General features: G+C 33.3%; 1 protein-coding gene across 1 annotated transcript in view; it reads right to left on the reverse strand.

Moving 5' to 3' along the window:
• Positions 1-3,432: 3,432 nt before the first annotated feature.
• Positions 3,433-25,154, reverse strand: part of LOC128184913 (superoxide dismutase [Cu-Zn]-like) — a 34,116-nt gene continuing 12,394 nt past the window's right edge. Inside the window, exon 4 of the mRNA XM_052854550.1 lies at positions 3,433-3,890. Within this exon, the coding sequence (XP_052710510.1) occupies positions 3,783-3,890 (108 nt within the window). The 3' untranslated portion in view covers positions 3,433-3,782. The remainder of the gene's footprint in view (positions 3,891-25,154) is intronic.

Consider the following 25,154-nt stretch of genomic DNA (forward strand, 5'->3'; position numbering starts at 1 on the left):
AATTCAGTCTTATTTCTTAAAAATCTCCTTTCTGATGCTCAAAGAAGACAAAAGAACTCGCAGAAAACAGGGAGAACCTTTTACGAAACGTTTTGAATAGAGAGGAGGAACTGATCGAAAAGGCAAAACTTTGGAGAGAGAAAATGACAGATGAAATCATTACTCTTGCAGACAAGCAAGTGAAATCACTGGGAAAAGATATGACTATTACTTCTGCATTGCTTGGCTTTACAGACAACGGCCAAGAGATGGACTTAAAATGTGATAGTATCAAACTTATGTTTCTAAATCATGGATTAAAGAACATTCTTAAAAGCAAAGGCAAGAACCTGTCTGACATTCAGAGTTTGGATAATTTTGAATTTAGAATAGGATTGGCAAATGATGGTTTGTTTGAATCATTTGGTCATTTAGTTGATAGTACAGAAGAATTATCTTCTGATACATATCACAAAGAAGAAGAAGAAGAAGAAGAAGAAGAAGAAGAAGAATTTTATGACTCATTTGATACAAAGATGTCAATGAAGTTCAAGCTTTGTCAAAATGCAATTGATCAAATAGTTCCAATACAAAATTTGAAAACTCTTCTTTTGATTAAAGGCACGGTCTATGAATTTGACATAAAGAAAGGCGAGTTGAATCCTCGATCGATTTTATCAGGCGTCCAACAAATCGCTCTGATCCCATCTACTGGTGATGTTTTGTCATTGAGGAAGAGCCAACGTAACATTACCCGCATTTACAGTCAGAGTCTGGCCACACTGTATATTGGTACAAAGAGTGATGATGAAACATATTGTTGTGTAGGACCAGCGGGGGAGCAAGCGTATGCTTGTATTGTACACGTTACCTTGGAAAATAAAACTAGGATAAGAAAGCTGTCTTTATTAGATGACTTTGGTCGCTTATTGATGTCATTTATATGGAATGCATGTCTGTTTTTCAGAATACCAACCTATAGCAGGCAACTTTTTGTTTCCGGTGAAAAAAACAACTATATCTTAATGGCCGTAGAAAGAGTGCGTCTTGTCGATAAACAAGAGAACAATGTGAAAGTGACCAAAGTTTACGACGGAAGTGTTGGAACCAGCCCTTCATCTGCATTCAGTCCAAAGGACATAGCACTAGTCCACCTTGGAAATCTCCTAGTCGTCGTATCTAACGACAACGCCATTCATCTTTTGGACAAGAACTTGACCTTCCAAAAGCTTCTTATGACAGAAGAGGATGATCTTAAGAGACCAACATCAGTGGCACTGGGCAGTGAGGGATACCTGTATGTGGGGTGTGAAGATGGGCAGATGCATGTCGTGAACTATCAGTATTTCCTTAACACGAACAGACTAACAAGATTAAAAATTGACAGGAAACAGTTTTAAAAATAGAAACATAAACTCTCGTGTAGATCTATCTCATAGAGAAGATAGATTGGAACATTGATAAAATTTGTTTTGTCCTTAAACATGTGTGACGGTAAATATATATATATATATCTATTATAAGCTGGGTTTTTTTTATCACACTCGTCACTTTAGTTCATTGCGAATATGATCTTTAAATTTTTCAATCAGTTTGATTGGACTTATTTATTCAGCACAGTAAGGCTTATTTCATTATTCTACCACATTTCAACGTATTCCATCTAAAAGCAATAAACAAATACAATTTTTGTTCAACTATTTTATAAGAAAATGTAAATTCATGAATTATGTTAAATTTCAATGCTCATTTCATTTAATTTGATTAACCTTTTCAATCATAAAAAAAATGAATATGTGACAGGCTTGGAACATATTCTGTAGGTACTGTCTAACACATATAAATCAAATCTAGTGATTCTGATAAAAATTAAAAAATATTTCACATTGGACACTCTATATGTAAAAATCGACATGACTGGCATCTATGTTTTATTATTTCAATTTAAAACTGAAAACTTTTTGCCGAACTGGCTTTTTTTTGTTCTTTTGTTTCAAATCAAATTGTTCCTTTAAAGGGGCATGGTCACGATTTTGGTCAAAAATTATTTTTCCGATTTTAATATTAACAATGCAGGAAGGCAATCTTAATAAGCAACCGAAATTTGAGTGTAATTCATTGAATTATAAGCAAGTTACAGAGCTTGATATTCTTTGTTATGTAAACAAAGCATTTGTTTACATTTTGAATGTTAAAGTGAAAATTCCACTTTTAGATCTGATATGAATGTGTTAAACGTTAGGAACTGTTAATAAATGCTTGAAATAAATAAAAAGATAGAAAAATCAGGTTTAAAAAGACTTTTTACTGGTATATTGAACCTATGTAAACAAAAAAAGGGCACGAGCCTTCTTTACATGACAAAGAATTGTCAGCCCTGTATCTTGCTTTTAACTCCACGAATGACTCTCAAATTTCATTTGATCATTAGAAATGCATTTCTAAAGCATTGTTAATAATAAAAAACTCACAATAGAATTTGACCAAAATCGTGACCATGCCCCCTTAACAAAAATTGCCAACTTTAAGTCCAAAAAAGTTCACATAAGAATATATACAGCTTTACACAGATTTTTTTTACTCAGTATTTCTATTTAATATTATCATTATGCACAATTCGAAACTATTTTTGATGCAGTTATTTTACCTAAAAGGCTAAATAAATATACATGCTAAAAACCAATGTCGACCTGGCAAAATTGCATTTTAGGTGCAGAAAGGTCAAACTAAACATGCCGTTACTCAAAGAGATAAACACTAGCCCACACCCTCCCATTCCTTTGTATTTCTTCAATATTTTTGTCTACATATCTCCTAATGAAATTCTTAATACAAGAGTACTGAACAGTGAGATACCTAACGAATTCCATTTCCTCGTACATCAAAATATTTTGTGATTTTGTGATCTGCAAGTAATTTTTATATGCTACTCATAATTATAAAAGTAAGAGTTCACTTTAAGTTATTTCTCATAGCATCTTATTAAATGTTTATGTAATTTATCCGAGAACACAGATATAAAATCATTAATACATTTAATATACCACTGAATAAAACAAAAAGGGCCGGAATCTCCTTTTCCATTAGCCTCTTTAAAAAAATTGCCACAGTAAATTCAAAATAAAGGAAATTTTTTGACAGCCAATATCATTATTCAATCCAATTTTACACTTAATACAGTACTTGTAGAAGTAACATACTAGAGTTATGCCTCTCGCATTTGTAATACTGTGGTTTCATCAATATTCGTTGAATACCAATTTTCGTGGATTTCGTTGTTTAGTTGATCCACGAAATTAAATGTTCATTGAAATGCAATTTTTATTAACATTTTGTATTGATAGGGTCATTGGCCACGAATTTACGTATCCTTGAAACTGTGATTTTCACTTTATCCACGAAAATTGATGCCCTTGAATATTAATGAAACCACAGTATATGAGAAAAGCCAACTTTTTTCATAGTACATATATTTATTACCATATCACATGTATAGATCTATAAAACATAAACAAAAGTGTCATTGATTAGGTAAATGTATTGTAGAGCGTATTTAGTTTTAAAGAAGCTTTCATTGCCATTAGGGGTTGAGATACTGAGATCGAGTCACGTATAGGTACATGATATATCGATAGGTGGTCTGATTTTCCTGAACCATCTTTTACAAATTATTATTATTATTATCACACAATCAGATAAATGTGACAAGTTATCAGACTTGAAGCTTTTTTGCTGTATATCCATAAAACTTAGAAAACATCAGGACGATAGATAACAATGGACTGAGTGGAGGCTAGTGGTGTCTACTTGGTGATACCGATCACTCCACACGCCAATCGTCCGCCAGCGTTTCCGGTCGTCTTACTGAGTTCATGACCTCCTTTTCCAAGATCATCAACATCGGCATGAATCTAAAAATAAAAGTATATATTTATTGGTTTAATGAACAAAACCAGACTCTTGAGCTAATTTAAATAACATGTTCTGAATCAACTACAGAAGCCCTTCTCAACTTTCAATGCAGCATTCTTTCTTGAATAGTGAGAAAATGCATAAACTTTTCATGCACACTCTTGAGATCAAATTAATCTTAATGTACATTGTGATATGTTACACATATTTAATTTTTGCATGTGTAAATTTGTAGTTGTCCAACAATGAACAGTATTAATACTTCAACCATAGTTCTTCCAAGATACAATTACGAACATACTGTAAACGTATTATATTTGGTGTGCACGATATTTGGTGGTAAGTAGTTTTTACACAAAAGTTGGCGTGGATTTGAATTAGCACATTTCTTAATGTGACTATTTTTATACGTATGTGCATGACATTTAGCAATGTACTTGATTTAGCGGAAGCCGCATTCTCTAAAAAGCGCTAAATAAAATACACAGCCAAATGTATTACGTTTACAGTAACATCTGCACGTTCTTAGTAGTTGTCTAAAAAAGAACATAGTAGAATAATACTTCAACAAAAGTTCTATCAATCATTGACTGATTAGAATCAACAACCAATGCATCAGCGGAAACCCACGGCCAGTCTTGCATACACTTTCTGAGAGTATGCGAGACTGGCCGTGGGTTTCCAATGGTGCAACCACAGGGACATCGTATCCGCTCTACACTCTATGACATATATATTTCGTGGGCGAAGAGATTGAGTGTCTGCAGCAGACAGCGGTTTTAATGGGATAAAAACGCTTTTTACCGAGTTTATTTGGAATATTTCAATGTGAACGTGTTTTTTGACAAAATTTGCAACAATTGTGGGAGGATTCGCGTAACTTTTGTCAAATAAGTTGTTTTTTGACATTGTTTACAAATCTTGTCCTACTTTCGATTCTTCCCTTGTGTATTATTTATATATATATGTCATAGAGTGTAGAGCGGATACGATGCCCCTGTGCTTAATCCCTGAATGGGAGATCTGATATGCTTTCAGAACGTTTTATTTTTGGCGCCAACGCAGATTTCGAATTTTAGGATTCCGTACCCGACTAATGTTTTATACAGACACGTTTTTGATAGATCTTTTCCAAATTGGTTTTGTCAAGAAATAAAGAAAATACACTACAATTTTTAAAAATCGATGTTTAACATTACATATGTACCTATGAAAAATGATGTTCATATAAGCCACAAGCTACATGCCATGATATGCGCGGATTCATAACAAAAATTCCGGGGGAGTGGGGTTGGAGGTTGGGAGGTTATTTGATTTTCCCGGGGGAGGGGAGGTCTGAGGTATACATTTGGTAATTTTATAATGTAAATTCAAAGAAAATTAGAGAAAATTGAATTTTGAAAGAGGGTCTGCAGGTGGGGGGGGGGGGGCACCCACCCCTTGGATCCGCGCATAAGCTAATTAATATGTAACAGATTGTAAACCCGAACAAAGAGTACATGACATACATTGTATCACTATACATAAAATGAAATCATGCATATATGAATTAAATTGAAGCCAATGTATTGAATTATGAGAATTTTCGTCAGCTCATTTTTATCATTATATCATAAATAAAACATGAAAATCTAAAAAGGCGTGATTAATATAAATGTAATATCAATTGTCATGTAACTGACCAAAAAATGCCAATATTCTACTACATTGTATATGCTTGATGGATAATATGCTCAACTGCATTTGATAAAAAATACTAATATATTGATTTAATATAATGGTCCAGCTTTACCGTCGTTATAAAGTATAAATAGTTACAAGTTTAACGCTCAAGATCTGTATGTGCGTATTTGATTGAGAGAGAGAGAGAGAGAGAGAGAGAGAGAGAGACATAGAGACTGCCATAAACAGAGAGATATATAGAGTGGGGCGAACCACGCCCTGTTGCAGTTTTTTAAAATTCAAAATTCAATCCTAAAGCAGTAAAAATTGCAATACCTTCAAAATGTAAATTGCATGTTATTTTACAATTATTATGAACACCTCTTCGAGTTTAAAACTAGACCATCCACTTACCTCTGTAGGGTTTTAATTTAACCTCCATGTTTATGTAGACATGTAGGTAGACAGGGTTTTATATATTGAACGAGACAGATCGACGAGGTTTACAATGCTTAACAATCACAAATCACTTGTACACCTGAAAAATGGTATTGTTTCCAAGACAACCTGCAGGTAGATGTCCAGAAATCAATGATGCCCGGCCAGCGTCTGTGAGCCACCTGCAGGCTCTGTGGAAATATCATTAGGGATTAGGGGTACATTTGAACTATAGCAAATCGCCATTATAATCTCTCCCTTTTATTTTACATTTTCGGTCAGTACATGTACTTGTCATTAAAGAAACAATGACTGTATGCAATAGTGGTGTTATTATAGGGGGAGGGGGTAACGTTTGTAACATAAATTTTGTGGCCGAACTTTGCTTTGTAAGTAAGTAAGTAAATTATTTATTATAGTGACATGTGCATATTATGTACAATTGTGCCGTATGATACACATTTTATAACAACTACTTGTACATAAATATTAGGCACCCGGCCCATTGGGCCTATAAGTCACCTTTGTAATATTAACAATTATGGTTCATCACGCTTTATACAAGGTGTATCAATTATTATTAATCAACTTATATTTGGGTTATGGTACATATTAAATCACAATGTTACATCAAAGTTTATATCCTAGAATGAATAAATTATTGTAGTTTTGCCCTCCTATTGCGATTTCCATCGCATTTAAGGAACTCTTTCTCTTTAGATGACATATTTTCCCATAGGTCCTTCAGATGGTCGTTCCAATAAGGTTTTGTGTGTCTGAAACGCTTTTTTGCCGACTTGGTTTCTAATTTAGGAATAGTATTGTTCATTTCGTTTATGATAGTAGTACATAATTTATTGCATAAAACATCAACGTTGGGTCTGTGTCTCCCTGCAGGCTTCAATTTCTTCAATAATATTTAATAATGCAAGTTTGTTTGTTTCATTGCTCATAAAATCAGCAGGTGCACAATTCAGTTTGAAACGGGTTTTCCGTTGTTGTTGTTGTTCAATTTTTCTCTCAGGCGAGTGTGAAAAAATGCTATGACCCGCTCACACACAGGAACAGCCTTGATTTTTCATTGATAAGGGTATAGAGCTTTAGCCTGTCTACAATTGATTGTATCGTCATCACAGCAAATGATTTGATGTTTTTAAACGAGTCTTGAGGAATGCAAATGTAGTCGACCACCACTTTTCCCTTCCTCGAGATCGACGTAAAATTGTCATCGGTCTTCAATCTGCCGTTCAATACGCAAAACTTTGTTTCATTTAGAAATTCCATAAACTCTCTGGGACTGCAATATCTTCATTGCCTTTAAATAAGGTGTGTTTCGCATAAAAAGAAAATATCACAATTAAGTTCTTGCATGATATTCGTAGGTCACAATTTTCAGTTGTCCAGCCCCCCACATTTAAATGACCAAGCTTAATATGTTCAACGAATTGGGCTAATTGCTATGAGTGTGTTGTTGCTTGAAACTGGTGGGCCAGTTTAGGTCTGATTATGCCGTTGGCGTCAATGCGGAGTGTATCAGCTTGCGGTATGATTTTCAATATGGATCGCGTATCTCTTTCAATGAGACGTTCCACACGTGACTTGCTACTTTTTATGAACACTTTTTTGAACTCGTCATTTTCTTTCAGTTTCATTTTGTTCTTTAAGACTAGTATTTTTTCCTCTTTATTTCTAAAGCTAATTTTTACAAGGCCGGGGCGGTTGTTGAATCTACTTAGGAGTCGCGTTATCGCTATCACTTGCACGTTTGATGAAACGTCTGTCCCTAGCGAGTTAATGACATCATTAGCCTTTTGCATGAGGTCATCGTTTTCTGAAATGGGGATTCCACTAACCGTAACTGTTAGGTCGGTGCGGTCAAGGAGATTTGTGATGCTTTGTAGTAGGCCTAAATACAACACTTGTAATGCAGTGCAAATATGAATTAAAAAATCGGATCCTTATTACATGCATCTATTTTATCTAAGACAGAATTTACGTTTTCCAGAGTCTGAATTGTCTGTGATAACACTAATAATCGATTTTGTTAAGTATAGTCCAATAAATTCAAATGACGAGTCACCATGGTTACTGTGAAGCAAGCGAGGTTTGCATAATAAATAAATATTCAAATACTTAATCATGCAACTGCTGAAAATTATTTAAATCCTTGTATCAGTAACAAGGAATCATTCTTTGAATATTATGAGATGATAAGTTCGGTCGGGATGTGATCAAATCTATGATAAAGCCCTTCGAGCTTTATCGTATTTCATAACGCCCCGACCAAAATTATCACCTTATATCTAGTAAAAAAAAAAATGCATGATCCCTTATTCCTTATATAAGATATTGTTCAATATCAATAAATTTGAAAATCGATTGTGATTTCATTCTAATCAAATTTTCCATTTATTTACTTGAGTTATTATATTCACGGCAATGTGCCGTGGAATCAGTTTTATTCGTGGGTGTCAATGTTCGCGGGTATAGTCAAAATTTTCCTGGTTCGCGGGGACGTAATTTCGTTGGTAGCGTGTTCTATTGTAAATAAATATTAAACATATGCTTGCATTATCATATAAGATCGCGGAGATGTAAATTCGTGGGTAAGGGTTACCCAAGTAAGCCTCGAACATTGGTCCCCCAAGAACAATGATGATTCCATAGATATAGTTTCTATTTGTTTTTACTCAACGATACCTTAAATGTAAAACATAACTATTTCAATTTAAAATGTCAACTGATATATATCAAATTAAAGAAAACTATATACAATGTATATGATTTATGGATAAACCCTTTTATTTTTCGGCAATGGGACGATGTCTTTTATGTCTCTTAAAACTGAGAAGAATATTTACCAGTAAGGCAATGTGCTGTGGTACTTTGAAATTTTTATCTTCTAAAAGAATTTAATGATTGTGGCATGTACATCTAGTTGGGATATGAGGAAAGAAGATTTCATGGTAAATAAATTTTTAAGAAATAGTTATTTTTTGTTTAAATTAAACATTAGAACTAGTTAGAAACTACATGCATTCACCCAGGTTAATTACATATAATTAAACGGCCAGGTATTTTTTAACTCAGCACCCCTCCATTTCTCGGAAACAATTCTCGTACATGCGTAAGTTAAATATACTCGGGGAAAGTCCTCAAAATAGACATTTTATTAATAATTACTCTTATAAACAAAGGAATAAATAAGAGTGATTTGTTTTATGCACCCGGCCACCTGCCTGTCTTTTATCAGTTTGACCCATATGAGAGTAAGTATGTCGAATAAAAATAGAACCGATTTGCATACCTTTAATTGCTTCCGTGCACATTCAATCAATGTGCAATGTTGTGTTTAAAGAGACTTTAAACATGGCCGACTACAAAATGACAGGAAATACTAACATGGATTTAGTGTGTGAGGATCATGATGGTTGTGAATTGTTACCCCTCTACTGTATGGACTGTGACTGTCCTCTTTGTAGCTACTGTATAACTTGTGATCACGTGGGACATAAACTCCTAAATGTGTCCGAGGTGGTCGAAACTCAACTTCGCCAACTGGAAAAATCTCTTGGCAACGAACACTCGGTTTTACACCTACAGAATTTACTTTCTGATTCACAAATCAGACAGAAACAACTTGCAGAACACAGAGAAAATCTTCTCCGAAATGTCATGGACAGAGAGGAGGAAATAATCGAGAAAGTGAAACTATGGAGAGAAAAAATGACAGAAAAGATAATTAATTTTACAGACAACGAGGAGAGAATGCTTGAAAAAGATACAACTCTTGCTTCTGCATTACTGAAATGTAAAGAGAGAAATTTGGAAATAGATCGCGAGGGTATGAAAATCATCTCTTTGAACTGCGCATTAAGGAACCTTTTAAACAAATTTATCAGTGTTCGTTGTTTTGATTTCCAGATAGGAATGACAAACGATGACTTGTTCGATTTATTTGGAAAATTAGTCTATGAAACAGAAGAACTGTTGTCTGATATCTGTCAGTGTGAAGAAGAAGAAGAAGAAGAAGAATTCCATGACTCTTTTGATTTAAAGATGTCCATGAAGTTCACATTTGCCTCAGATTCAATTGATAACATCGAGCCTTTACAAAAGTCCAAAACTATCATTTTGAACGAAGGAACAGTGTTTGATTGCAATATGAAAACCAGCGGGTTAAAACATCGAGCGGCGGTTCTAAAAGACGTGCAGCAAATCGTTCTGATCCAATCATGCGGTGATGTATTGTCATTGTTGAAAGATGGAAAGTGCATTAAACGTATCTCGGGCGGAAGTTTGTTGACTACTTACATGAGTACAATGCTTACAAACGAAACGTATAAATGTATAGGACCAGGTGGAGAACAAGCATATGCTTGTGTTTTGCACGAATTGGAAAATTATAATAAAAGCAGAGTTTACCAAATTTCTCTCTCCGACGAATTTGGAAGAATTTTAACATTTGCTGAGCAACACTCAGCAACTCGTTACTTAATACCTATATGTGGAGTTTACGATTCTGGCTCAAGGATATATGTTGCTGATGAAAAAAACACGTTTGTTCAAAAAGACTCACGATCAGTGAAGTTGGTTCATGGCAATGGAGATGCACGTACATTCACGTACATTCACGACAACTAAAACCTTTAAGGGATCAGTCGGAACAAGCCCTTCGTCTGCGTTCAATCCGAAGGATATAGTACTAGACAAACATGGCAATATTCTTGTGGCTGTGTCTAACGACAACGCGATTCACCTTCTGGACAATACTTTGACCTTCCAGAAGCTTCTGATGACGGAGGAGGATGGTCTCCAGAGACCGACATCAGTAGCACTGGATGCTGAGGGATACCTGTATGTGGGGTGTGAGGATGGACAGATACATGTCGTGAATTATGAGTACTTTCTTAACACTGATAGACTAACAAGGTTGAAAATTAAACAATCAGTATGATACATGACTTGGTACGGATATAATGAGACTGAAGTGATTTTAAAGAGAAAAAAGAATGAATTTTATTTATTTATTTATAATTCAAAAATTATTTCTTTAAAAATGAAAATGTACTCCCCCAAAAGGTTGAAATGTTCATATTTACGGTACAGAAAATAAACACGTACATTTCGTAGACCATTTTTTATTGATTACTAGTAGCTGTAACAGTTTCTCATTAACTGAGATTGGGGAACCGTTACATTTGATACATGTTTTCACAATAAGACAATATTTTATATTTATAACTATAATATGGAAAACATAAATTTGCTCATCTATGAATCATTTTATAGTACCTATAATTAAAAATTCAGTTTGTAAGTGATATAATAATTTAAACTGATTTATTATCCATTTTTTCAACTTGTTACCTTTTAAAATGTGTGTCCTTTGAACCCCAAATGGGCCCCACTGACATTGTAGTGTACCCGAATGTTACCAAGAAATTTTTAACATGTTCCACTTGTTACGGTGCGGAATGTACGCCTAGGGGTTTGCTTTGTTCGGGTTGGAATGGTCTTACATCCATGTTGCGACAATCTCTGGTCTAAAATCCTAGTCACATTAAAAAAAACTAACTGGGTTATCGCCAACAGGTACGAAAAAAAACTTTCTTAGAACTTTCCTTCATCTTCAAGTTACACACTCTATACACAGCTTCCTGAGCACTTACTTCTCTATGATGCAAGTAAGATGAACCAATTTTTTTCATTGTCTGTCTGGCATCATAGTTACCTTTGGCAGTCGGCAGGTCATCAGCTGATGTCCTAGCCGATATCGACCTTTTTTTTCCTTTGGCCGACCAATTGTGTGTCCGTCGTTATAATTTGCTCGGCGTCGGTGGTAGATTTCTTTAGTCGAAGTAGTCGTTGAAACATTGTCCGTCGAGCAACCGTCGGTCTACCTTAAGTTTTCATGTTATCATACGACTCTGAAGTGGGTTAACCCCTGATGTTTTTGAATGTTTTTATTTAAAGTTTCTAAAACGTGTACTTAATTTAACAACACCGACCACCCCATCTTCAAAATAATTCCTATTCACTCGCTTGCTTTTCTTCTGAGTTTTTATCACGGTAAATATCAGCAAAAAAGTAATATTCAGATATTTCAAATGTATTATATATCTAAGGCTACTGACTGTCTGTCTTTTAAGCCCCCCCCCCCCAACAAAAGAAGAATAAATGAATACAAATAGAACCATCATGATCAGTGGCTTTAATCGCTCTTATGCACATTCGATTCATTCAATGTGCAATGTTGTGTTCAAAGAGACTTTAAACATGGCCAAATTGCGTAAATGTAAAACATGTTTGGCATATGTCAAGGTAATTTTTAAACTTTACTATTGTTTGGGAATTTTTGTAGATTACAACGAAAAAACAAAGCTCTATAATATCTTTCTCTTTTTATTGCATTCAGAATTTTTAAAATGCAATATGTACTCACTGTAAAATTGAAAATTTAGAAGAAACGAGTCAATCGTTGAGAATGTCTAGTTAAGAGAATATTTTGTCTTATTGTACAGTTTTATCTCTTTAATATCAAATGAAAGGGGAAAAAAGGAAACGTTTGCACTTATGCTATGAATATGTCGTCAAAATACCTTGATTTATACTTTTTATTATTTTGTATAAATATGCTCACCCTCTGAATGTCAAGGGTTTTTTAAAATGGACACAGACTATGGTAGATGAAGTGAAAATCTTTCATATGGGTGGGACAGAGAATATGCATGTACATGTATTGGTGGGTATATATGAATATTGTTTCTGAGTATTTACGGATATGTAAATATTGGATTTGTACTACGTGTGGATAAGTATATGGATATTAGAATATATATATTCTAATCTTATGAAACAAAATCGTTAGATTCTTCAAACCTCTGTGTTAATTATCAATACAAGAAAGGATATTTTCATTATTTTCTGATAAATACATGCACAATGTATTATCATTATATCCTGTAATCCTGAGATATTATAAATCTTCTACTGATGAAAGTTTGTGTGGTAGCACTGATATGTTATTATTATACGTGATATGTTAATATATCCTTGTAAGAAATAAATGAACGGAAAATAAAAAAAAAGATTTAATATGTGAGGTTCATGATGGTTTAAAGTTATTATCCTCCTACTGAATAGACTGCGATTGTCTTCTCTGTACTACTGTATCACTATTAATCATGTAGGACATAACTTCCAAAATGTGTCTGATGTCGGTCAAAACTCAACAACGACAACTGGAGAAACCTCTTGGCAACGGACACTCGGTTTTATATCTACAGAAATTACTTTCTGATTCCGAAATTAGACAAAAACAGATGATAAAACAAAGAGAAAACTTCTCCGATATATAGTGTACAGAGTGGAGGAAATCATCGAAAAAGTGAAACTATGGGGAGAGAGAAAATGACAGAAAAATCATGACTATTGCCGACGAGCATAACAAATTCCTAGATAAAGACGTGACGCTTACATCTGCACAACTTTAACGTAAAGACAAAGGATAGACCAAATTATCATTTTGAACCGCGGAATAAAGAGCCTTCTTTAGATTGATACTAGTGTTCCCTGTTCTGAATTCCGAATAGGTTTGACAAACGATGCCTTGTATCATTATTTGGAAAATTAATCGATGAAACAGAAGTATCGTCGGATATCATTCAGTGTGGTGAAGAAGAAGAAGAAGAAGAAGAAGAAGAAGAAGAATTTCATGACTGTTTGGATTTATAGGTGTCGATGAATTTCACTTTTGCCTCAGATTCAATCGATAACGTCGTACCTTTACAACATTCTAAACCCATTCTATTGTGTAAAAGAATAGTGTACGGCTGTAGAATAAAAAAACGGCGATTTAAAATATCGATCAAATTTAACTGCTGTGCATCAAATTGTCCTGATTCCATCGTGCTGTGATGTATTGGCAATGTTGAAAGATAGAAAGTGCATTCGTCATAACAGGCTCATAATCAGTGGAATTAGTTCACGGCAAGTGAGATACTTTCACGACCACTAAAACGTACAACGGATCTTCGTCTACCTTTTTTTTAAAGGACATTGCAATAGACCACCGAGGTAATATCCTGGTGGCTGTCCCTGACGACAACGCCATTCACCTTCTGGACATGCTAGTCCTTGGCCTTTCAGGAACTTCTGGTGATGGAGGAGGATGGTCTCCACAGACCAACATCAGTGGCACTGGACAGTGAGGGATACCTGTATGTGGAATGTGATGATGGAAAAATACATGTCATGAACTATCAGTACCTTCTCAACACTAACAGACTGACAAGGCTAAAATTCAAAAACTCAGCTCTAAACACAGTAGCCTGAACTTTCCTGGAAAATTTTGCCAACAAATATTTCATGTGATTTTGAAAAATAGTAAAGATGAAAATTGACAAATCGCTTTGAAAAAGACTCATTATAGTATTTCATAAAAACTAATATTTATTTTCTTTTTATTATAAAACGCATACTTATGTGCTTATCATATTCAGTTTTTTAAATATGAAAGTTTAATAAAACTTCTTGACGTCTTCATGACATAACTTCAATATACATCATTAATTATGGTAGGAACATAATGTTTGGTCAGTCTCCTTAGACTTTGGTTTCGCTTTACCTTTCACTGATTTGAAATCCTTCAAATTGTACGAGGGCAATCAGTTACATTTTAACTATTAAATCTATTTCGTCATGATGCATCAATTAATATATATGAAAGGAGAAAAATGAGATTATTTGTATCTTTTTATAATACTTTTCGTGTTACTCGTTTGTTCCACATGTGTTACGTGACGTCTAATTTAATAAGTTTCTGTCTAGAAAAGCTATTATCAAATTCCTTGATGGAGAAACATGTATTTGTAAGTTTTATTCTTAACGGATCTTTCTCTTGACCAAAAAGATCCAATTTATCAAAGTCCGGCGATGAGCACTGTCACGAGCTATTTGGTTTTATTTGAACTGAACATTCTGCATATATAACATTGTACTAATTGTATGTTCAGGTTAATAAACAAATTAGATTAACAGACTTAGAAAAAAATATATTAAAAGTGTTTCTGACCAGGAAATTTTTCCATTAGACATTATGTGCGAAGACCATGAAAATGAGTGCTCCGCCCCTGAGTTGAAAAGTCTTCATACCACCACTGCATTCCCGAATATTGTTTTCATATGCTTTGAAACGGTAATTTTTGTGCATATGTGGGGTATTTTGTCCTTTATTAATCACAAAACCAAAGTAAAACTTTGTCCATGGTTTTGCATTTTCATTCCATAATCTGATGAAAAGATATATCAATGAAATAGATATTCCTCAAATAACCAAACTCAACTTATTTCAAAGGTTTGACCGGGTGTTTTGTGCAAAACAGTTCGCTGCCACTTTAATCTGACTAAAACCACCCCATCTCTTTCCATTGTCAGGGTCTGATCGACAGGCATTCATAGGAGGCTATCTTTACATGATCTTTACTTCTGAGCAACCAGGGAAATACTTTTGCTGCTTTAGAAAATCTGTTGGGACTCTTCAAATGACAAAGATAAGATTAATTAATGCTTGTTTTCTATGTTACCTCCAGTATTGAAGAATTACACCTCTTACAAAACAGATATTAGCATGTCTCTTATTGGTCGGTATATTTAGATTGTATTGTATTTAGATTGTATGCAAATATAAAGGTCGTATGAAAATGACTTCTTATCGATACCTGTCAGACCCTGACGAGTCCAAGGAGAACGGGAATGATTTTAATTAGACTGGTCAATCAGGGCATTAAAAACCGGTTCGAGCTGTTTCAAAGCAATAACAGCAAAAATAAGCAAGATTTTCATTTTCATTCATTTTCATTAAAAATCATCAAAATCATTGAAGATGTTCTATTATTTAATGTTATAAAAAAGAGCCACTGACAAGTTAGGGGATAACACCATTTCTTATTTTACTCTAATATTTTTTATTTAATAAATTCATGCTTTGGTTATATATTTGATTTAACTTTAGAAATCATGTAACACTGTAAATCAATATATGAATTTTTTTCAGCTAGCACATTTTTACGAAGAACAGCAAAACTCCTTTCTTTTATGTTGACACCAGATAATATGAAGTCATGTTTTCAGGCTCTTCACTCGATATAAACTCTGCATTGAATGAACTATTTCTATTTACACGATTCAAGTTAATATAATCAATCATCTTAAGTTTACAAAAGAACAAAGTCTACATAAATATACCTTTATAATTTTATGCACCTACACTCAGAAATAATGTAAAAGTCTGTCAATTTTAATTGACAGACTTTTACATTATGACATACATGTATTTCAAAATTAATGTTGGTTTAAATTAACTTGGTATAAGTATGTGAGGTTCATAATTATTGTGAGTTGTTAGGTCTCTACTGATGGAGTGTGACCTTCACTTCACAACATCATGTGTCAATTGTCAACACATAGTACATAAAGTCAAAAAAGCATCCAAAGTGGTTGAAACTCAACTACAATAACTTGAGTCTAGTTATGTTTTAAGAAATTATTTGATAATTACAAAAGCATAAAAACAACATTATAACAGGAATCTTAATTCAGACACTCAGCGAAACATAAAATGCATCAAAATAAGAGTTCAATTTGGCCCCCATAATTCGCTAATTTTGAAGTGGTTCGGGTACAATAAAATGTTAACTAATTTTTTAGAAGAGTTGATATAAAATATATTTTTCATCTATTTATTTGATTTATTTGCACTTACTGTCATTATATGACGTCAGAAGTGACGCCATTTTTATAATTCAATCAAAATCAGCCAAAAATTGACATTTTTCTTATCTATTTACGAATGGGAAATATAGAGCGCATGCTTGAACAAGGAAAATTTTTTTGTCACTTATCAGTCTTGGCTAGATACCTCTCTGGTTAAAATATTTTATTTGTTCAAGAATGCGCTCTATGTTTTCGGAAGGAAAAACTGCTTGAAAACAAGCTGTTTTACGCTTAAAATGAAAAAATGGCGGGAAAAAGTTGTCTTTACAATGTGATATTTCTAAATTGTGGGCACTTGAACCAAAATGAATATTATGTAAACACATCACATACATATCTGTACTAAGAAAACAAAGAATGATAGTAAAATGATGATGTTCATTTTAGGGGGCCATTTTAGGCCTTTATCATATATAGTCCTTTGTCAAAGTGTTGTTGAAAAAATGATGAAAACATTTAACTTTTAATGTTTTAAATAAAATAATAATACACTACATGTTCAGTCTTTAAACATCATTAATAATACACACAATCTATGCAAATCTAGAGGCAATAAAAGGTTCTTGTTCCTCAACACTTTTGGTATTTCAGGGAAGTCAAACATTTGCTCCTAAAAAATTTTTTAGATTGAGCAAAACTAATTATTTCATAACTTTGTGTATACAAAAATTCTTTTAAATTATTTAGAAATGATGATAATGTTATTATCCTTTATCAATGTTACAGCAGACAAAAAAGAATATTTGACTAGAAATAATTTTTTATAATTACCATATGATATAAAAGGATTACCGACTTAATTTCCATTTCCGAAAATATCGTTCTTATCATCACGAACCTCATTTTTACAATGCTTTCGTATAAGTTGTTGCTAGCATATTATCTTTTTTTAAAGCTAGGTTATATCCCGAATAATCCAAAAATACCCTGATTTTTTATTTTACTTTAAAAAGTAAACATCTCTCAAACATAATTACTTTTAAAATGTAGTCCAATATTGATCTAACAGACCGATTATTTATCTTTCTATTTTTCATTGATTTGAAGTATGCACAATACCATTCATATGCTGTGTTAAAGCCCAAAGATTGTGTAGCGCATTTAATTTGTAAGCAATATATATACCGAATTATCAAACTCTGAATATGGCCGACTTTATTATGTCAGGGATCGGCAATATGGATTTAGTGTGTAATGTTCACGATGGTTGTGATTTACTACCTATATACTGCGCCGACTGCAATTGTCCATTATGTAGCGATTGTTTAACTCATGATCACGTAGGACATAAATTCAGAAAAGTATCAGAGGTCGTTAAAACTGAACTACAACAACTAGAGGAATCTCTAAGCTGTGAAAACTCAATTTTACGTCTTAGTAAACTGCTTAGTGATGCGCAAAGACGACAGAAAAAGCTCTTAGAACATAGGGAGAACCTTCTCCGAAATGTTGTGGACAGAGAGAATGAAGTAATCGAAAGCGTGAAACTATGGAGAGAGCAAATGACAGAGAAGATCCTTTATCGTGCAGATAGACAACAGAAGTCGCTTGATAAAAATATAGCTTTAATGTCTGCCCTACTTCAATGTAAAGAAAAAGGTTTATACATGGGAATAGAATGTGAGGGTATCCAAATCTTCCTACTGAACCATGGATTCAGGAACCTTATAACTGATAAAAATGCAACAAGGTCTGGTGTTCAGAATTTTGGGAATCTAGACTTCAGAATAGGAATGGCCTCTGATAATCTATTTGATTTGTTTGGAAAATTGTTCGATGAAACAGAGGAAATGTCTTCTGATACATATCATGAAGAAGAAGGAGAAAATGGAGAAGAGAAAGAGCATGGGGATGATACATTTTATGACTCACTGGATTTGCAGATGTCAATGAAATTCAAATTTCGTTCAGATTCAGTCGTGACTATTGTTCCATTGCAAAAATCTAAAACTCTTTTTTTGATGAACGAAAAAGTTTATGACTGCGATGTTAAAAAATAGGTTTAAATCCTCAATTAATTTTATCTAACGTGCTTCAGATCACCCTGATTCCATCCTGTGGTGATGTATTAATACTGATGAAAGGCGGAAAAAGCATTAAACGTATCTCCAATGGAAAATTGGTGACAACATATGTAAAAACAGATAATGTAAAAGAGCGTTATCACGGAGTGGGTTCGACAGGGGAACAAGCTTATGCATGCATTGTGCATGATATGAATGTAGACAAAACTGGATTTGAAAAAATGTCTCTTCTAGATGAATTTGGAAGGATTTTGATGTCACTTTGTTTGCCAGAAATCCTTTACCCAACTTGCATTTGTCGCATGATTTTTTGTTCTGATGAAAGAAACAATTTTTTTAAAACATATGAAAAAACATTGCAACTTGACTATATTAACGACGATAATATTAAAACAGCTAAAAAATACAATGGCTCTCTGGGAACAAGTCCTGTGTCTGCGTTTATTCCACATGACATTGCAATAGATAACCGTGGTAGTCTACTTGTGGCTGTTCGTAACGACAACGCCATTCACCTTCTAGACAATACCTTAGCCTTCCAGCGGCTTCTATTGACGGAAGAGGATGGTTTCCACGGACCAACATCAGTGGCACTGGACGCCGAGGGATTCCTGTATGTGGGATGTGAGGATGGACAGATACATGTCGTGAACTATCAGTATCTCCTCAACACAAACAGACAGACACGGTTGAAATTTCAAAATCTCATCTCTAATGACAGTAGCTTGAATTTTCCCGGACATTTTTGTCAAAAAATATTTGATGAGGTTTTGAAAAATCACAAAGTTGAAAATTAACACTTTTATTGGTTAGGCAAATGAAATGTGCCTGAACGTATGTTGTTCATACTAACATCTGACAGTGCGTGTCATATTTATATTTTTTGCCGAATATGGGTATGTGAAACAATATATGTCTACTTTGGATTGGTAAACCAGGCAATAACTGGTATTTATTTTATAGAATATGTTTTGAAACATTTTTAAAAGTAGATTTTGATTCAAAGTTTCATGCAGTGTTTGTAAAAAGGGTTTTATTCGTTTATTTAAACCATGTTTTATTTGTTTGTGTGAAATTTATTAAAGTACTATCACTATGTCAATACAATCCACGAAACTATGACAGGTAAACATTTCTTTCGAACGCTCATAAACCAAAATTTTACAAAACAACACATGCATGTAGAGGCGCGGCTTAGCATTCAATAAGCATCTGAAATTTGGCGATGTTTTAAAATAATGATTTGCTAGTGAAAATTTGTATGAATTTGATATTTCCTTTGTTTACGTTCATTGCCTTATGTTTGGGTTCGTTTTATACAGTGTTTAGTTCGTTCATAAGGTACGTGATATGATGATGATATGTAGTTCTGTCATTGATCGAAAAAATTCCATTTGTATATCTTAGTAAGCAATTACATGTATTTGCATTCCATGCTTTTTCGATAGTACCTTTTAGGATAGGATAGCACGCATGATTTCACTCTACTAATCTTAGTAATGTCTGATGCAAAGTAACTCTATATTCTTTTGACAATGACACTCAAAGAATTTACAGAAGTGAAGTTTTAAACATGCAGTCAATAATTGTGTTGTTGTTAATTGATATTATACATAAATTGAAAGCCTGGTTATGACCAACACCTAACGGCACTCTTCCTTTTTTGTTTTTGTTTGTTTCGTTTAGTATACACTCAAGAAAATAATTAAAATGATTTCAAAATTACGAAATAAAATAATGTGAAAATTTCAACAGCTTGTAGCCGGTGTTTTTTTTCATTAATAGCATTAATGAAATAAGACAAGAATGATTGAAATCAATTACCCGCGACAAAACGTCAAAACATTACATTGTTGTTGTTTTTTGCGCGTGCTTAATATGATTGGCTTTTTTTGTGAATGATATTAGTTGTTGGAAATAGTTTTAAAAAATAAATCCTTAGCATGGTCAAAACGATCATTTAGAAAACAGTCAGAGCCGTTTGGAATATTGGTGTCATCATTGATTCTACGACATATTGTACTCAATTTAAATTTGTTGTTTATTTTGTCCTCGAAATTGTTTTATTTATCAAGAAATCCGAAGAAAACGTTATCTTGATATGATTTTTATCTTCATCGGCAACTTAAAGGGGCATGGTCACGATTTTGGTCAAATTTTATTTTTAAGTTGTTATTATTTACAATGCTTTAGAAATGCATTTCTAATGATCAAATTAAATTTGAGAGTCATTCGAAGAGTCATAAGCAAAATACAGGGCTCACAATTCTTCATCATGTGAACAAGGCCCGTGCACTGTTTTGTTTACATAGGTTCAATAAACCAGTTAAAAAATGTCCATCTTATTTGTCCATCCTTTTATTCATTTTAAGCATAAATAAACAGTTTCTAACGTTTAACACATTTATTTTAGGTTTAAAACCGAAATTTTTACTTCAACGTTCAAAATGTAAACAAACGCTGTGTTTACATAGCGAAGAATTTCAAGCTCTGTAACTTGCTTATAACTCAACAAATGATACCTAAATTACGGTTGCCTTTCAAGAATGCCTTTTTGAAACATTGTAAATATCAAACTCGGAATTTTTTTTTGACCAAAATCGTGCCCTTTAAAACAATCTAAAAGCTTAGGTGAGCAAATATCAACCAAACCGGAATTGTCTGTGATATTTAGCAAATCTAAAGGTCTCGGGTCGCAACCAGAGGTCAAACTTAATGCATCGTTTCTAACCAATTAAGTACAGGTTCAGTACGTTAGAATCAGGCAATATCGACATTTTGTGATAAGTGATAAGACGCATGTCACAATTTGCGTCCGTTATTACTTTCCATACATTTTGTGCTACGTTTATAATGTTACTGATTTATTGTTAGAGTTGCTTTCCATAGTTTAAAGTTCACTCAACTGGTTTTACTAGGCGGGTTCTAATCCCGTGCATTTAAGAATTCAGTCTGGGCGTAGCAATTGGAGAGAGCGGACGTTTTCTACCAGCTCCCTCATTTCATCCTTCATGTAACATATAAGTATAACTGACCAGAGTCCAACTATTCTGGGTAAGTTTGTTTGTATTTTAATGAAACGGATTTAATGTCATTTTATTCCTAAAATGGCCAGATAATCTTGTTTTATATTTTCCGTGAGTAATTTAGAAGTATTTTGAGTAATGTGTGATAATGAGTATTTGCTCATATGAAAACTATTAAGTATAAAGTAAAAGTATGTGTATTGTTGTGATGTAAACATATGTTGTATGTATTTCAGAGTAAGGCGCGAATTAGTTGCCGTAAAATAAATGTATTAATGTAGTACACAAGTATATGAAAGTGAAGTACGTGTATGAGTCTAGTGATTGTGTAAAGTAAAGTATATGTAGTGAAGTAGTAAAGTTATGTACAGCAAAATGTGCAAATATAAGTGTAAATACAGTAAAATGTATTGAGTAAAGTAATGCGCAGTAAAATGCAGTATGAGTAAAATTATTTTATCTGTGTATTTATCATTTCATTTATATTTCAGATCCCTTTCTGTACCTTAATCTCAAGTCTGTTGAAGAATTGGAAATTTATCTGTAAATTATCACCTGAATGAAAGCTACGTAAACCTATTGAACGTTATTATTTTGGAGCCGCAACGCCACCCGGCGACAACGCAAAATAAACCGAAGTTTTACCCAGCAAGCAACTGGGATGTTTAGAATGTATGTGCCAAATTATTCTAAAACATTCCGTTTTGTTTTTGAATCCCGATATATTGACAAGGCGCTCCATTTTTACGCCGTGGAAGTCTTAATAAAATAGCATATATTTTTATCAAATTACTTAAAACAGCAAATCTTACGTGAAAATTTTATTATAACTAGTTATAAAACTCACTCAGCACAATGATTTCCAATTTTAAAAAGTTTGAAAATTTCGAGTTTGGACTTTAAACTGCCGAGGAAATTAGCAAATTCGAGTGGAAATCAGTTTCCCCGACGACAAGACAGATAAATGTAATTATTTCATATAGTAAAAAGACAATACTGGAGGGAGCACTTAGAACTTTTGTTCAGTGTATACAGCGTAGGAAAGGGCTACACAGCTCTATGGGATCTCCGTAAAGATGCAAGTGCGTGATTGATTCAGCCCCGGAACGATTTCGTTTCAAATCATTAGGAAATGTCAATTACGCTATCATTTCTTACCTTTCTGTTACAAAATAGTCGTGTGGGACATGTATTTAATCAATAAATTAAAAAATATACAGTCCCAAAATACATTTACTGCATGATAAGTGCAAATCTGCAGATGGATAATGGGAATGCAATGGAGCCAATTTCCTAATCAACATCAGCCATAACTGAGTCATTTTCTATCTTCTTATGTTGGAACCATTTCATAACTCGGGCAGAACTAAAACAAATCACTGCAAATACTGATACGGGTCCAAGTGTTATATGGAGATGGAAGATGGGAGTACTACGAACCTTAAAAATATATGATTTGGTGTCTTCTGAAAAATTAAATTTAACGCCTATCAAGACTGTGGAAGGTTGAACGGGTCGTATATCGGTGAGGGGTTCAATCTCTTAAACTTTAAAATATTAGTTAGATTATTTTTAGTGCATATAGGTGAAGGTCGACCACCAGTCACCTTCAAAAGACGCGAATGGTGGAATGATGTTATTTTTGCCTTCACATACGGTAAATGAAGATTATACAATCATGAAAATTATTTAATCTAAGTTGTGAAACGAGTTCATAAATGAGCAGATTTGAGAGCTAACAAGATTTTTGAAGTATAGAAATTATAGATACAATTAAGGTGGCTCGCTTCACCTTAAAATATTTTTTGACAATTACTTGATTATGAAAGAAAGCTTGATACATAAGAAGCATGACAAATATGTGAAAAAATATGCAAATTTGGAAAAAATATGATTTTCAAAAATCACAAGAAATTCAGGCGGATTCGAGCACGCGATCTGCGGTTAAGAAGCTCAATAATTTAACCTCTGAGCTACTATGAAAGTTAATAAACCAAATCGATTGATAGAGACAATTTAACAAAATACTTTATCACCCTGCGAATGTTAAAGCAATATGAGCTGCCATTTTCAGGTCGAAATTTTTTTAACGAAAATGTTATTTTCTACTTAAAGGATAAAAAATATCATGTTTTTGAATTTCTGTTAACCATATTTTTGTGGAAAGGGCCGTTAAGATGCCTTAATTGGAACAAAATTGAATTTTTGTTGCACTGAACAAAATTGATCTGCAATATATTCCTTAGAAGAGAAATCTTTCCTCTGACAAAAATTAATGCTTTTTTCAAATCTTATTATCTATCACAAAAGTTAAAGTTACATGTAGACTTATCATACTAGCAGTTTTGTGCAGCAAAATGAAATTCTAAAACATACAGGTCATATTGCTTAACGGACATCTTAGATTTTCTCAGTTTTAATTTACTTTCTTTTACTTAAATGATGCAAAATGCACATAGTGTACAGATGCATTTAAATTTTTTATTACATGTCACAATAACTGACATGATTTCTGCATGCATGTTTATTTCATGTTAAAAGTACAACAGTTACTATAAAGTACTTCTAATGATGGACTGAGTATTACTTACAACAGTAGTTTTACCAATGGTGGATTAAGTAGTATTAGCAATTACCATAATTCTACCCATAATTTACCAAGACTTACCGATGATGGATTATTACATGTAGTACTTACAACCAAAGTTCTACCAATTATTGACAAAGTAATACTTACAATCATAATTCAACCATTGTCAGACTTGATAGTGTTTACAATCATGATTTTACTGATGGCGCAATACTAGTAAGTAACTAGTAGTTAAACCCAGATTTATCAACTATGGACCAGCAGTCTACAAATATTGGACAAAATAGTACTTATAATTATAGTAATACTAACAAATGACTGATTAATTACTACATATAACTACCATAATGGTTCTAACAATGGTGGACTGAATAGAACTTACAATAATAGGTACATTAACATCGACGTTCTTTGTTTACATTAAAAAGACAAGATATCTTTTTAACTTTAATCTGTTCCAAAGTTAATTGATTCACACACTTAATATACAATCAGCAAGCTATAGCTATCTTTTCTTGCTAAGACAAGGGTAGATTACATGCATTATATATGAGTTGTTGGCTTTTCTACAAAAATGAAATCAAAGTTATGTTTTCAGGTGCATTTACTGAAACGATCTAAAAGACTCGTAAATGAATAGCAATGTAAAACGGTTTTATCAATATCCTTTTGAAATAAAAATTTTATAAAGTCATTGAATTGTGATAAAGAAATGTGAAATAGGTCTGATATGAATAGAATCCTTTA

The sequence above is a fragment of the Crassostrea angulata genome, chromosome 5 (genome assembly GCF_025612915.1).
Source record: "Crassostrea angulata isolate pt1a10 chromosome 5, ASM2561291v2, whole genome shotgun sequence".
Classification (NCBI taxonomy): domain Eukaryota; kingdom Metazoa; phylum Mollusca; class Bivalvia; order Ostreida; family Ostreidae; genus Magallana; species Magallana angulata.